The sequence below is a fragment of the Furipterus horrens genome, unplaced genomic scaffold (assembly GCF_987537825.1).
Source record: "Furipterus horrens unplaced genomic scaffold, mFurHor1.1.pri manual_scaffold_4, whole genome shotgun sequence".
Classification (NCBI taxonomy): domain Eukaryota; kingdom Metazoa; phylum Chordata; class Mammalia; order Chiroptera; family Furipteridae; genus Furipterus; species Furipterus horrens.
Window position 1 is genome coordinate 12,028,276 of NW_028327174.1, and position 14,393 is coordinate 12,042,668.

General features: G+C 39.4%; 1 protein-coding gene across 4 annotated transcripts in view; it reads right to left on the bottom strand.

Moving 5' to 3' along the window:
• RIC8B (RIC8 guanine nucleotide exchange factor B) overlaps positions 1–14,393 on the bottom strand; it is a 100,524-nt gene that overhangs the window by 14,306 nt on the left and 71,825 nt on the right. For 3 of the 4 annotated variants that reach the window (XR_016510427.1, XM_090272565.1, XM_090272566.1), the window contains exons 8-9: positions 11,016–11,160; positions 1,348–1,467 (exon numbers count right to left, since the gene is read on the bottom strand). Coding sequence is in view for 3 of the 4 variants with exons in the window: in XM_090272565.1 (XP_090128691.1) it covers positions 1,348–1,467; positions 11,016–11,160 (265 nt within the window). In the remaining variant the exon portion in view is untranslated. The remainder of the gene's footprint in view (positions 1–1,347; positions 1,468–11,015; positions 11,161–14,393) is intronic. The other variant, XM_090272567.1, reaches the window with a different exon arrangement.

Here is a 14,393-nt window from a genome sequence, read left to right on the forward strand (position 1 = left end):
TGTTTCATCAGGTCCTTTTGGAAATAGCCAAGTGCAAATTCCATTTTTATATATTCATTCCAAACGTGTTATTCTGCCTCCTGTAGGTCTGCCATATCAGTATCTTTGTGAATTCATTCAGGGAAGGCATATGTCTGTTTTATCAAAAGCATGGAGAATGTAATCTACAAAACAGAAGACAATGTCTTCTGAAGACTGTGAGCATTGTCAGTTGACTATGAATTCTAACCTTGGGAAAGAATGAAAGTTTAAAAAGACTAATTGGAAGTCACTAGGTTCTAATCCTACTAGCTTTGTGGGTGATGAAATCACTTACTTCTAGATAACTTCTACGACATTACCAGCATCACCTGAAAGAAGCTCCGACTCTGGAGAGGTCTGAACACCCATCCGTACCTGCCACGCTCCCCACGTTTTCAAACATTTCTCCTCCAAGCCTCCTGCTCTATTAGGCCCTGCTTGGTTCTTTGTCCCGCCTTTCCCTTTAACTGCTGGCTTTCCTAGTCCAGCTGCTACTACTCTCAACAGAGGGGGTACTAGCCTTTACATGGTTGTGAAAAGGAGAAAAACAGAAGAAATTCACCTTTAAGTGACAGCTGCCACCAACACACAGAAGCATTCACTCAAGATGGCTTAAAGGAGACAGTGACTCAATGTATGATTAGAAAATAGAGCAATTCAGACAAGTGTGAAAGGAATTGGTATTTTCTAATAACTCCTCCAAGATGACTAGCTGCTGCTTAGTATATACTTGGTTTAATTATCTTCAGAACTGACTATTTTTGGAGGGAAAGGAGGTGTGAAGCGAGAAGGGGGATTGTTTTTAGAACCCCTAATTAATACAAGCACGTGCTTTCAGAGAAGCCTTTTGAGCGGTCCCTTTTAACTTTTCCTGTTGGGTGCATGACAATTTAGAATTCTCAGTTTCAGCAGCAACCCAAAAAGACAGATTTGCAAATTTGCACATCAAAAAAAGAAAAAATAAGCATCATGATTTGAAACAAAAACCAAAACAGACTAAAAGAAACAAAAACAAGCAGCAGCAAAATCACTGAACCTAACTTCTAGCATCTTTTTGAAGACAGGGAGGTTAGTTGGTTAAATGTCACGGTGACGCAGGAGGTGCTGTCCCAGCGTTGGGAGTCTGAGTGTTTAGGAACGCACATCCAGAAGCGGCACGTGGAGGAAACCACAGGAGCCGAAAGACCTGACTGCTGCTGCCTGGGCCACCCTGTTCCGATCAGCGCGGATTTCCAGAGATGCTGTTCTAGGGTACCTCTCAGTGCGAGAGACAAAGAAATAGAACATTTTTAGAAACCAAGCAAAAAATGGACGGGAATACAATACCTGGAAAGTTTATCAAGCATGTTGACAAGTTTCATGGCTTCATATTCTTTTTGTTCTTCTGTCATTTCATCTATAAGGTTTGGCATTGGTTCCTCTAAATGACCAGTGATAAGATTAATGCTACAAAAAGAAAAAAAAGTTATGCTGTATGTTTTAAAATTATGCTCTTTCTATACTTTTCTGGTCCAAGTTGTAAGTTACAATAAGAAAGAGTATAATTGCCAAAAAGTTGGCAATAATTGCAATTTTATGATATTAAACTGCTATAGAAATTTTTTTTTAGATTTACTTTTCTAGTAATTTGCTTTGGGAAATGGGCATTAACTATTGCTTTTGAAAAAGTAAAAGTAACTTGCCAACTTAAAAATAATAAGGCACAGCTGCTTTTTAAAAATATGAAATTTAGTGCCATAGGGTTAAATATCCTTGGATGCACAGCTTATTCATTAATTAAAAAGGGACAAATGATTTCAGAGATGGAGAAATTTGTTTTGTAATACAGCATAAAACATATATCAAAAAAATCGGAAAAATGATGACAGAGAGGTTGAAATCTGAAAATGAAAGCATGCCAATTTATAACCTCAGGAAATTAGTCCATTAGTGAGACCATAGAAGGCAATGAGTGTTTAAATAATAAAAGATAAAACAGAAGAACAATTTTAATTAATCTGATCTGACCTACATATAAAAGGAATGAAATCTAGCCTACCAAGAGACAGGTATACATATGGCTTTCTGGAAATAGATTTAATAAAATACTTAAAATGAATATGTTCCATAAACTTTGTATGAAGTTCTAATACCAAACAAGCTATCCTCTTATATAAAAGCCACACTACTTTTCTTTTAGAAAGCGAAGTAAAGATAATTCTTCCCAGGGCTGCTAAATATCTGTAAGTTAAATATGTTTCTGGAGAAATGGATAAGCAATTATAGCTATTTGTACCAGCCAAGTACAGATAAGTTTGTTATTAATGATCAAATAAAATATTCCTGAAAACAGCAAATTGCTAACAAACTGCTTTGTAGGGTCTACAAACACAAATGCTTTCAGGGGACAGGACTTCAGGATAAATAGCAAACAAGTGAACTGACTGAGTGTAAACAATGTGGAGTGTTGGGACTGAGAGTAAACTGGAGACTAGAATGCTAGTCCAAATGGAAAAATATCATGTGGGCCAATACAAAGACACTGTGACAATTAGGTCCTCTGGCGGTGAGCTTCAGACATTTACTTGGGCAAGTTAACTTTCCTTACTGACCAGGGCTCTTCTCATCTGGAATAAGGTCCAGGCCACTAGGCACTATTATCTATTACTAAACAATTACCTTTTCTTTGGCTACATTCCTCACAGGCTCCATGACATAAGAGATTCTTGTGAAAGGCCTCAGTGCTCATCATCCTCGAAAACCAGACCTAAAACATCTGTTTTGCTATTCTTGCGTAAGGCCTGTGTCTAGAGCCATGGTTATAAAACGTTCTTCCTTCAAAGCAGTGGAAACCATCCTCCCATTCTTGTTTAACAAATGAAATCCCGCCTACAGGTCTGGTATATAAAATAGACAAAAGTTCGAACTGCGCAGGCAGAAGAAACAGAAATGGCCAACAGCCTCCTTTATTTGTCTGCATTCCTTTTTTTTTTTTTTTTTTTAAATAAAGATTTTGTTTATTTTTAGAGGGGAAGGGGGAGAGAAAGAGAGGGAGAAAAACATGGATGTGAAAAAGAAACATTGATTGGCTGTCTGTTGTACATGCCTCAACCAGGGACAGAACCCGCAACCCAGGCATGGGGCCTGGACCAGGAATCAACCTGCGACCCCTAGCTCTGCAGGACAAGCCCAGTCACCTGAGCCACGTGGGTCAGGGCTTGTCTACACTCCTACGGCAGCCCCTAGCACACTTTCAGGAACTCCGGAACTCAGGGTAAACCATCTGAAAACCACAGGCTTGGCAGTGATTCTTAGCCTTGGTTGTTCATTAGAATCACTTGGGAAACTTAAACAAAAAGGCGTCTCACCTGAGACCAGCTAAATCTGTATTTACTTTTTTAAAGCTTTCCAGGTAACTCAGATACACAACAGGTTAAGAACTGCTGGGCTAGAGTGAGTGCCTACTTTAGACACTCAATGTACTCCACTATTTCCTCTCCTTTTTTTCAGGTGCTCATAAAAGCAGAGAAAAGGCCTCTAGTTAGTGGCCATTAAAAAAACGCTGAATGGGGTCATCATATTTCCCAAAAGTCAAAAATAAAGAGGACCCACACAAAGCTTCTGATAACTACAGTTTTTCAGATGGACCCAGATGCCACACTGAAAATGTAATTGTAACAACAGGACATGTTTTCACTGGTTTCTCTACTGCCACCTGCTAAATTAGAAAAACGACTAGTCTTGTAATAAATAAATAAGTAAAAGTGATCATAGGCACATACCACTTCCCAGGCAAAGGAAATAAAGTCTTAGGAGAAAGTGTAAGGGAAGGTAGATGTATAACTATGTATGCTCGTTTGTCTCTTGAGTGAAGGCGTTTCTCCTAAAGGTCTATGGAGGAGTGATTTAAAAAACGGGACCCACAGAATGCTTTAGAATATGGTGACGTTAGCACAAGCCATCACGTGCCTCAGCACACAAAGGTCAGGGTAAGTGTTCCTGGATCAGGGCACAATGGATTCTTTTCTTGGTTCTTCTAAGGGTTTAATGGAAATGATGTCCATTTTCCATAAGCTGACCTCAAGTCCTCTGCTGCTAAAATCATTTAACAGCTTGCTCTGAAATTAGGTACTGAAGTCACTAAACCCTGTGCTTACTCACCATAAAAGCAGTAGCCAGAAATTCATTCTTGTGGAGGAAGAACTTACTATCCCTAACTTAGGGAGTAAAACATTCCCGTCCTCCTAAGTCGCTCCAGAGATTCAGGTTTCATGGTTTCATTTAACAACCAACTCGCCCCCGCCCCCTCCTGGCCCGGGCTGGCTAGGTAGCTCAGCGGGTTAGAGCCAAGGCTGCGGGTTGGATCCCTGGTCAGGGCACATACAAGCAGCAGCCAATTAATGCATAAATAAGTGGAACAACAAATTGATGTTTCTCTCTATTTAAAAATCAATCAATAAAAACACCCCCTCTGCCCCTGCAATGTAAACACCCCCACAACGAGCACAAGGTGGCCCAGTGAGCTGGGGGTGGCAGGTACACCGGGACACACCGGGACGCTGCCTCCTCTCTCGCTCCCCACTTCAAACCTGTAGCATGTAGTTTCCTTCCCCAGAGAAGAAAACAAGTAACAGTCACCACAACAATAATGTGTGTTTCCATAAAACAGGTTCTTTTCAGTGGAACAAACCGTTGCCACCTTTACAACCTCAAACGGTGTAGTATGAGACTTGAAGGTCTGGGTTTCAGGATCTGAACCCTATGAAATTCTGGGATTTTATTTTGTTCTAAGATGCTGAGTCTTAAGATGTTTCAAGTACATTAATTGTGGATATTTTATTGAGTAATTTTATATTTATCATGATTTTTCACACCTTATTTCTGCTCCCTTCCTCCTCTTCTCAGCACTCTAATCCTATGATTACGTTTGTCTTCCAGTTAGGTGACAATACATATCTAAACTCTTACGTGTGGCATTCCTTTGGGAATGTTATATTACACAGGACATTATATGAACTGACAGCAGCTCTGGGCCTGGAGACAAAAGGGTTAAGATATACTAAAAGGGTATGAGCAAATGGACATATGCATAAAAGCTGAAATATATGTCAAGAATTGCTCTTTCTTCAAACTGTTGTTACATTGGGCCACCAATAGCGCTAGGTCACTTACCAAAAAGCCATTAAATTTCCTTGAGCTAGATAAAAGTTAATTTCTATCTCTAAAAAGCATAGATTAAATTTTTCTCAAGCATTCTGGCTGAAGAAGGGGTTATAAAGTCCAATCTCTACAGAGCTAGGCAGGTAAGATGAGAATGTTAAAAGAACTTCCGCTTTTTCAAAAGGAGCTGAAAACCTAGATTTTCATATGAAGTATCTGAATTCTAAATGCTGGCAAGTAATTATTTTAAGCAGTATTACATAAAATAAAATAAAATAACACAAAACCCAAATAACCAACACAACATGGGTGAGGTCAAGCGGAACCTACGTGTGGGCTAAATCTAACCTATGGTCTGACAACTGCAACCTCTAGGAAAGGAATCAGAGATTTCAGGAAAAGGCATCTGTGAACCCAGATTAGAAAAGAAGGAGACAGATGGGATGGGAAAGGAGACATCATCTGCAAATGAAGCTAGAAATGTCTTTCCAGGAAAACCTCTCCAGAATAGTTGTCCCCCACAAAACGACAGAAGAGCTAGAGTGGAACTTGACCATGCCCCAATTTTCTTGAATTCTGCTCCTTGGCTCCCACTCCCCAACGACAAGTGGAGCCTGGTGGGGATGGGAGCCTCAGTCATTTGGCACCCCAATGTTGAGAGAGGCTTGACTGACTCAAAAAATTTATTCAACAACTCAATTTATTCAACAAAATTTGCTGAGTGCCTACTGTGTGCCAGGCACTAATTCTGGGACACCTCAATGAACAAAGAGACCAAAAGAAAAAAAAAAAAATCTCTTCTCTCCCAGTGTTTATCTCCCAGTGGGGGAAACGGACTTATAAATTGTATGGTACGTTAGAAGGGTTCTGAAAAAACAGGGCAATGCAAGGAAGTGCGAGGCAGAGCGGGGGCAGTGGGAGTGCTGGAATTTCTAATCCGGGCACAGAGCAGGCTTCACTGAGATGACAGGATCTGAGGCAAGGCTCGAAGGACGTGAGAGAGTGAGCTATGTCAGTCATTGGGCGGCTCCCCCAAAACCCCCACAGAACTACCATATGACCTGGCAATACTGCTCCTGGGTATGTACCCAAAAGAAGTCAGAGCAGGGGCTTGAACAGAGAGCTGTCTGCCCATTTCACAGCAGCATTATTCACAACAGCCAGAAGGTGGAAACCATCCAAGTGTCACTGACAGAAAAACTTAGGGTGGTACATACAACAGAGGATCATTCAGCCTTAAGAAGGAAGGACATTCTGACACATGCTACATTATGGATGAATCTTAAAGACATTATTCTAAGTGAAATCAGCCAGCACAAAAAGACAAATATGGTATATGACTCCACCTACATGTGGTCCTTAAAATGGTAAATTTTGTATTATGTATATTTTACCCTCCGCCCCATAAGAAGGCGAAGTGAAGACTGCAGTAAAACTTGCTTTGTCTGCCTCAAAAACAACAACAAAACACCTAAGCTTTGCAGTCAGGCCACCTGACCACGCATGAACTATGCCCTACACAGCACTTGATATCACTGATTCCTCTTCTGTAAAATGGGGATAACCCTATCCCAAAGGGTTGCTATGAAGATTAAATGAGGTAATATCAGTACCTGGCACATATGAGACACTCAATAAATACGGGCTATTATTATTAGCATAAGTAAGCCACTTGCTAAGAAGTAAGTAAGCCAGAGGCCTGGGATGATGCATGAGTTTATTCAATTAAATCACTACCAAGAAGTGGCGTGTGCAATCTTTGTTAACTAAAGGAGCCAAGCAACAATGAGGTATTTTGTGCAGTTTCCTATAGATAGACTCAGGTGTATGATATTCTGAAGAGGTGTTGATCAATGGTGACTAAGGCTGAAAATGTCTCAGGTAATTTGAGAATTACCGTAAAAATATAACAGTAATTCCACATTAAACAAGATGGTAAATTATAAAACATTTTAATCTGAGTTTTTGTATTCTATCAGCAGTGCAAAGAACTAGGCTATCTGGTGTCACTCTTTCACATGTTTATCAAATATTTATTGTCTATCATGTGTCATCATACATATACAGAATATATACACATATATAAATACCATATTGCAACTAGGCAATTAAAAAACTTCAAAATATCTTTTTATATTTAAATTATACTGCTTTTTAAACTGTTTCCTATGTTGGGCTTTTGGATTAAGACTGAAATCCTTGATTATAAAGGATATACAAAATATGGTTATAAATTTATAGCAAATGAAATGTGGACCAACCCTGTAGCTCATCTAACACACCTGGCCTCTTGCTGGCCATTTACCTAAATTATAATATGAAAGAAAAATAGAGAACTCAATTTTGAAAGTATAAAACTGGTGCGGCTGCAAATATCACAAAGGCTGGTACACGTAGGAACCAGGGTATATGGCGAAAGTGGCAATGATTTTATTTTCGATTCTGATCTTTTAGAGATCTGAATTTAGATTGCTTAATGACAGCTTACAGTAAATAAATTCTCATTCCTGGAAATGCTAATTAGGTCCCATCACATATAATTACACCACCACAGCCCAAACTAGGCAAAGGAAAAATCTTCCAAATCCTGGTTTCTGGCTCATTTACGTCAATAAATATTAAAAACAAAGATCTTTTCATTTGTATAGTCCTGATATATGGAGACAATTATAATGGGACCTGACTTAGAGCAGCACAACAAACCTTGACAAATAAAAGAAAAAAAAAAGTCTTTTGTCTTGTGCTAAAGAAATGTCAAGGTTATGGGTTCGATCCCCAGTCAGGGCACATACAAGAAGCAACAAATGAGTGCATAAATTAGTGGAACAACAAATCGATGTTTCTCTAACACTAATAAATTAAAAAACAAAAATAAAAAAAGAAACAATCAATATAGCTGCTGCTCTAGCTACTGCTGAGAGAAATATAGTCAAGAAGGCCATACCCAAGTTGCTTAGCATAATGATTTTAAGCTTCTGAATGTGATTATGAACTAGTGTGGGGTATTAAGGGTATAAGGAGGTATCTGAAAGTGCTGCCCACTTTGGCCATCCCATCCTTCTGCCCCTTTGTATAGCAGTTCTTTAAAGATTCCTCTGGAGACTCCTAGACCCCTAGGTACCTTGCCTGAGAGGCTCTGGCTGGTCTAAAATGAGCCAAATGTCATTAGATACACATCTTTCAACCGACAGTTGGAATGATGTAAAAACCGTATCAGTCAGTTATACCACATAAACAGTTTAGGGGCCCCCCTGCTCAGAGGCATAAAAGAAACAGGTATAAACATTAGAATTTAGAAATTTGATTTTTCTTTGATACAATAACAAAGTTTATATGAAAACTTATAACAAACATGCCTTGATATACACCAAAAAACTGTTTGGCACGTAACTTGATTCCATGAGTATATTTTGGCTAAGTGCGTTAATTACAGAAAGCCATTTCCAGCCCATTAAATACATTTATTTTGACACAAAAAGGACTGTTGTGATATTAAGTGTCTCCCATGGACTGAATGTAAGCTCCATACAATTCTTGGTTTCAGATTCCACTCAAGGATTACACGTTACCTTGGTGCATTAATCAGACTCCACTTACATTTTCTACAATGGGCCTAGAGCCAATTGGATGAAGGGTGATTTCTCTGCTTTTGCCAATACTAACAACTCTTGTGAACAAATGCATCATAAGAAACGCAGAACCTGGTCCCAGTAACACTGACTGATGAACGATAGATAGGAGAGTAAGCGGTCCCTTCAGACCCTGATTTTATAAGCTTCACTAGATTGGTAAAAAGTTTTTATAACAACTTTTAGGGAAAAAGTTCTTTGAGCTCTTGCTTGCGAAGTACTTTATTAACCACTATGTCCACAAGGACCATCCAGATAAGTATTTTAAGTTAACAAGTTAAACATCTCACTACTGTGTTTCACCTGAAAGTAGGGAAAATGTAAGGAAAAAAAAAAAAAACCAACCAAACAAACAGATGGGAAACACATATTTATACTTGTAATGAGTAATGTTTAAGAAACAGAGATTTCACAATGGTGACTATTCTGACAATACTAACACACCCTTCCTATGAGCAGTGCAGGCCAGGTCCACATGCTAAAGAAGATGAGGGATGTAAGGCCCAAGTACAGAATCTTCCCAGACAATAACAGTATCAAACATCACGGTCCTTGATCTTTTAAACAAATGGTGCTTTCCTGAAATCTAGCATTTCTATTTCCCATACTGTTGGGAGAGGACCAGTGTCCTCCTTTTTTCTCTGCTCTTTCTTGTTACAGTAGCATGCTAGTGCTTGCGGGGTATCATCACAGAGGTCATCTACTGAACAAAAGCAACAGTTCACATTTGGCTGCAACACTATCAACCATCCACAAGTACTCAAGAGATGTCTAAGTTGACTGTGTCTACATCCCCGGGTCACAAAAAATGCCTAATGTAATTTCTACCTACATTTAATATGAGACTTCTCAAATGGTATATTTTAATTTGCAAATGGAGAGATATAAAATATTAGACTGATATGGAAATACAGTTTTTATGGAATGGGAAAACACAGAGCAAGATTAATTTATAATTATATATAATTAGGGAAAGATTAAAGTATGATTTCTCTATCTTGGCTTCAAATACTTGATCGAGATGTCAACTTTATAAGATCTAAATGGTGGCAGTATTAAGAACTTACTACTTAGAGTCACTGCTAGCATTTTCCCCCCAAAGCACTCTTTTTTACTCTAGGATACACTCTAGGAGATCCTGCTGAGGCTGATTAGCACCAAGGATGTTAAAAGTAACGTTACCTACTCAGACCTGCCTTGTCAAGAATACAGGCAATATAATTCCTGTCTAAATAGGGAATGATCTTTACCTTCTGACAGCCCATTACTTTCATGTCAACAAGGCACAATGTCCACTAAAAGAAGGGTGGGGGCTAATTTTTCAGATAATAATTTTCTGTCCTTGACCAACTACTACATAACCCACACCACACTCCAGAAGACAGTCAATAGAAAACATAGCATGTCTACATCATCGATGCCAAAAGGCAGTTACCCTTTTAGCATTCAGTAATGGACACCAGAAAACTGAGCTTAAAACACTCCCAAAAACTGGAAACTAAGAAATTTACCTGGGATGAGGGTTGAGAGGGAGATGAAAAGAACGGGGAGGGAAAAGAAGAAAGCAGAGGTGGTTTATTTTATGACAGAGAAGGATTAGTGTCTTCGATTTGTAAGCACTGACTCAGGAAGACTTGACAGAGTCTCTGGTTTGCCTGTCCATTGCACTAACGCATCTGTTCAAAGGTGATTTCTTCAGTGTTCGAGTAAAATTTACTGTGGAGCCAAAGTTCTTTCCTTTTGCTCGTAATGTGCTTTGTTGCTTTATTGACTCATAAGGGCTTTTATGCAAGAGGCAAGATCAGAATGCATGGAACCTACAGTTAGCTTTGAGAAAGACTGAAGTATCAAATAACCAACCTAAAGACTTGGTTTCGATTATACCTTCTAAAATCTCAACCTACGGAAATGAAAGCAGAAAGGAAGCAACAATACTTTTTGAGTGTATGACGGTGGGAATATAAAAGTACCATCTCTCTGAACATGTGGGACAGGATAATGAACCTGCTGAGATTTGTCATGCAATTAATACCCTTCCTTGATCACTTGAAGTCACTCTCTAAGGCATGAGCTATGAAACTGCCTCTAAAAACACTATTAAACAGAAAGCTTCCAAACCCACAAAAGAAAAGAAACACTTGGAAAATGAGAGACAAAGGAAGTGAAAGGCAAATAACCAACTCAAAGGCACAGACGAGTTAGGTGAAGAGAAACTTGATACTATACTTTGGCTTTGCATTTTTGTATTCTTCAGTGTCTGTGTCCTCGTCCTCTGAGTACCAATTATCTCCTCTTCCTCCAGCCAAAAGGCCCCTGGCCGCCAACAGTCCCGCAGCATTCCCATAGCCAGTGTATTTCAGCAGGCTATCCACTGCAAAAACAGAACAGGTTTTAGACAGGAATCCTTGGGTGTGCACTATCATCACTGACCACAGGGAGGTGGGTGACACATGCCATGGCAGTTGATCTTAAACTTAAGAATTTTTCTAAGTGTAGTAGTGGTTATATTGAACTACCTACAAATTCTCTTATGTGCTGTGAGGACCAGACATCTTCTTTTTTCAAGTTTCTCAAATTCAAATGAAGCTGATATGAATACACTCTGTGGCAGGAGTGGGGCCCCTGTGACCACCAGGCCATTGGTAAGGGTAGGGTTTTAAGTTTTTGTGTTCAAACCTTATTTCTTTATCTAGTTTTAGAGAAATGTTAATTAGAAACTGGAGTTAATGAGGGTCAGCTTGCGATTTTGCCAATACAGCATGTCATATGACATTTTTCTTATAACCTTTATAGGAATTGGAAGGAAAGAAAATAAACAAACTTAAGGATATCAGCAAATAGGATAAGTTAAGTTACTACTTTAAAAAACAAAGTCAGCAACAATATATATGAAAGCACATGGAACCCACTGAGAAAGCAGGCCCAGGAGTTAAGACTGGCTGGATTTCAATAATGAACTGCTTATGAGCTGGTTGACCTTGGGTACGTTATTTTGCAGCTCTGTACCCCAATTTTCTAATCTGGAGAATTGGAATAATAATAGCTATCTCACAGGTCAATACATACAAAGTGCTTTAAGGTATGTCTGGCACAAAGTTTTCCCCTGGTAACATTAGGTAAAATGATCTTTGATCATTTTCAACTTATCTTAGTCAACACAAATAACCAAACAGCCCCACCGAAGCATTTGGTGCAGGTCCTCTGCATATCATACCTTGATTTGTCATCAGTGTAAGGTGACTATCTCTAAAGGAAGCAGACACAAAACTTTTACAAGGAGACCTTGAACTGTAGGAATTTTTCTTTGTGTGTATGACTTTTTTTTTAAGGTTTTATTTATTTTTAGAAAGAGGGGAAGGGAGGGAGAAAGAGAGGGAGAGAAACATTGATGTGTGACAGAAACAATTGGGGACCTGGCTGGCAACCCAGGCATGTGCCCTGAACTGGAATCAAACCAGCGACCTTTTGACGTATTGGTTCGCAGGCTGGCACTCAATCCACTGTGCCACACCAGCCAGGGCTGATTTCTAAGTACCTTTAAGGAAGGTACTGAGAATCACTAGCAGCTTTATTTAAGAGCACTTTCTTTTCTTCAGGTACAATTTCAAGGTGAACACTAAAATATTCAATCAAAAGATAAAAATTGGCAAAATTTACTTAAAGGTCTCAATAAAACGGCAACCTAAAGACCACAGCAGGAAACAAAACATAACACTACCACATCCACGTGTAAAGCCTTAGTAAAATCTACATCTGAAATGCTCCTCTAATTCCAATCACTTGCCTCAAAAAGGAAAAAATAAAGCTGGAGAAGATTCGGAGGAGGGCAATTAAAATGACTTTGAGAACTATAAAGGGGCAGCGGACAGGCAAATAGGGGGGTAAAGAACATGGATATATATGACGAGGATATGAAACCATGAAGGGGGTGGAGAGGATGACCAATCCAGGGTAGAGTGGTTCATTAAATTTTAAATACCTGAGCTACAGGGTACCTCCCTTAATACTGAAAATAAAAGGAAGTCTGCTTTCAAAGAATATAGCAAGCTAATGCAAAAGGAAACATGGACTAATAATATAAGTAGATTAAAGTTTACATTGTAAATTTCAATGATTTGCTACCTTAAAACCTATTGGTAACTGTGGTTTCTTTATTATTACCTATTGATAATAATCCGCAGTGGGTACTTAATAATATCATATTAGAATTTAAAGCGAGATTGTGGTGGTGTAATTTGAAAGCCCCCTGAATAAATTTGATATGCTCTTTCTTGCATTCAGTACCTCTAAGGCAGGATAGTGAGAAGCTAGGAAAACTCATTGGCCAATTCCTTTCCCATGTTTTTCGAGCCAAAACAGCCCTGACTAGTATCTCTCCTGTTGCTTCTTCTATCAGAGGCTCCTTCTTGTATCACTGCCTCCAGCTTTAATAACTGTACTCTCCAAGTCACCTGGACTCGTGTTGTGAAATCTTGCCTGCGTGAAGTCAAGCACCCACACATTACAGCTGGCCCTAGGCTGACCCGCTCTGAGCCCAGTTCTTATTCTGGTGACACCTCTGCACAAGATGAAGTGGTTTAGTTAAATTAGTGAATTCTTAATGGGTTATTAGGGAAAGTGGGTATCAGTGCATACAAGTATTCTTAATATTTATGGACTCAGACATAACCTTAATGACTCAAAGTCACGGAGGCCAGAGGATCATAGATCTGAATGCACATGGTACTGATACTCTCACTGTGAGCATTTTTGATAGTGCCTTTTTTTTTTTTTTTTTTTTAACAAGGATGTTTAGTGGTTCTGAAAAGAAGTATTCGCTGAAATTGTTAAAAGTCTAAATGGAGAGATGAATAAATGGTTTAACTGAATACACCTGAAGACAAAATAACAACAACAACAAAAAGACACAAAATGTAAATAAGCACCTGCAATGGCTAAAGATGAAAAGTTTAAGAATTCAGAGTTTATCAAAGTCCAAACTAGTCTAAAAAGAAGTATACAGAACACTAATCTGCTGTCTTATGCAAAATATCCCCCTGGAGGATAATTAATAGAAAAAATCCCCAGCACTTTTAAGAAAATAATGCTTTTTGCTCATTCACTGGAACAGACATTATGTGCCAACTCTGACAGCTTCAGTTACAAAGTCAACTTAAAATACCTTGCCTTTGGGTGCCCCAGGTGAAACATAGGTTGGGGCTGGCCTTGGCCTGCATCACTGGGGAAACCCCAGGGTCAGCCCACCCAACAGACAGCTACAGACCGCACAGAGTGCCACCGTTCCCCTGCACAGCTGATCCTCCATGGAGAGCAGAGGTTGGTGGTCAGTGGTCACAGCCAGTCCTTGTAGCTGACTGGCCTAAGTAAGTCCCTCTGATTGATCTGCCAACAGCAACCAGGGCTCAGCAACCAGAGGAGGGTGTACACAGACCACACGAAGGGAGAACCTCGAGTACCCAGCTTGGGTGGTAGGGGAGGCTATACACCACTGGACCCTGCAGGACACCTACTACATTAGGCCAAACTACCAAGACACGGAGTCAAAGCAGCTCTACCTAATACATAGAAACAAACACAGGGAGGCTGCCAAAATAAGGAGACAAA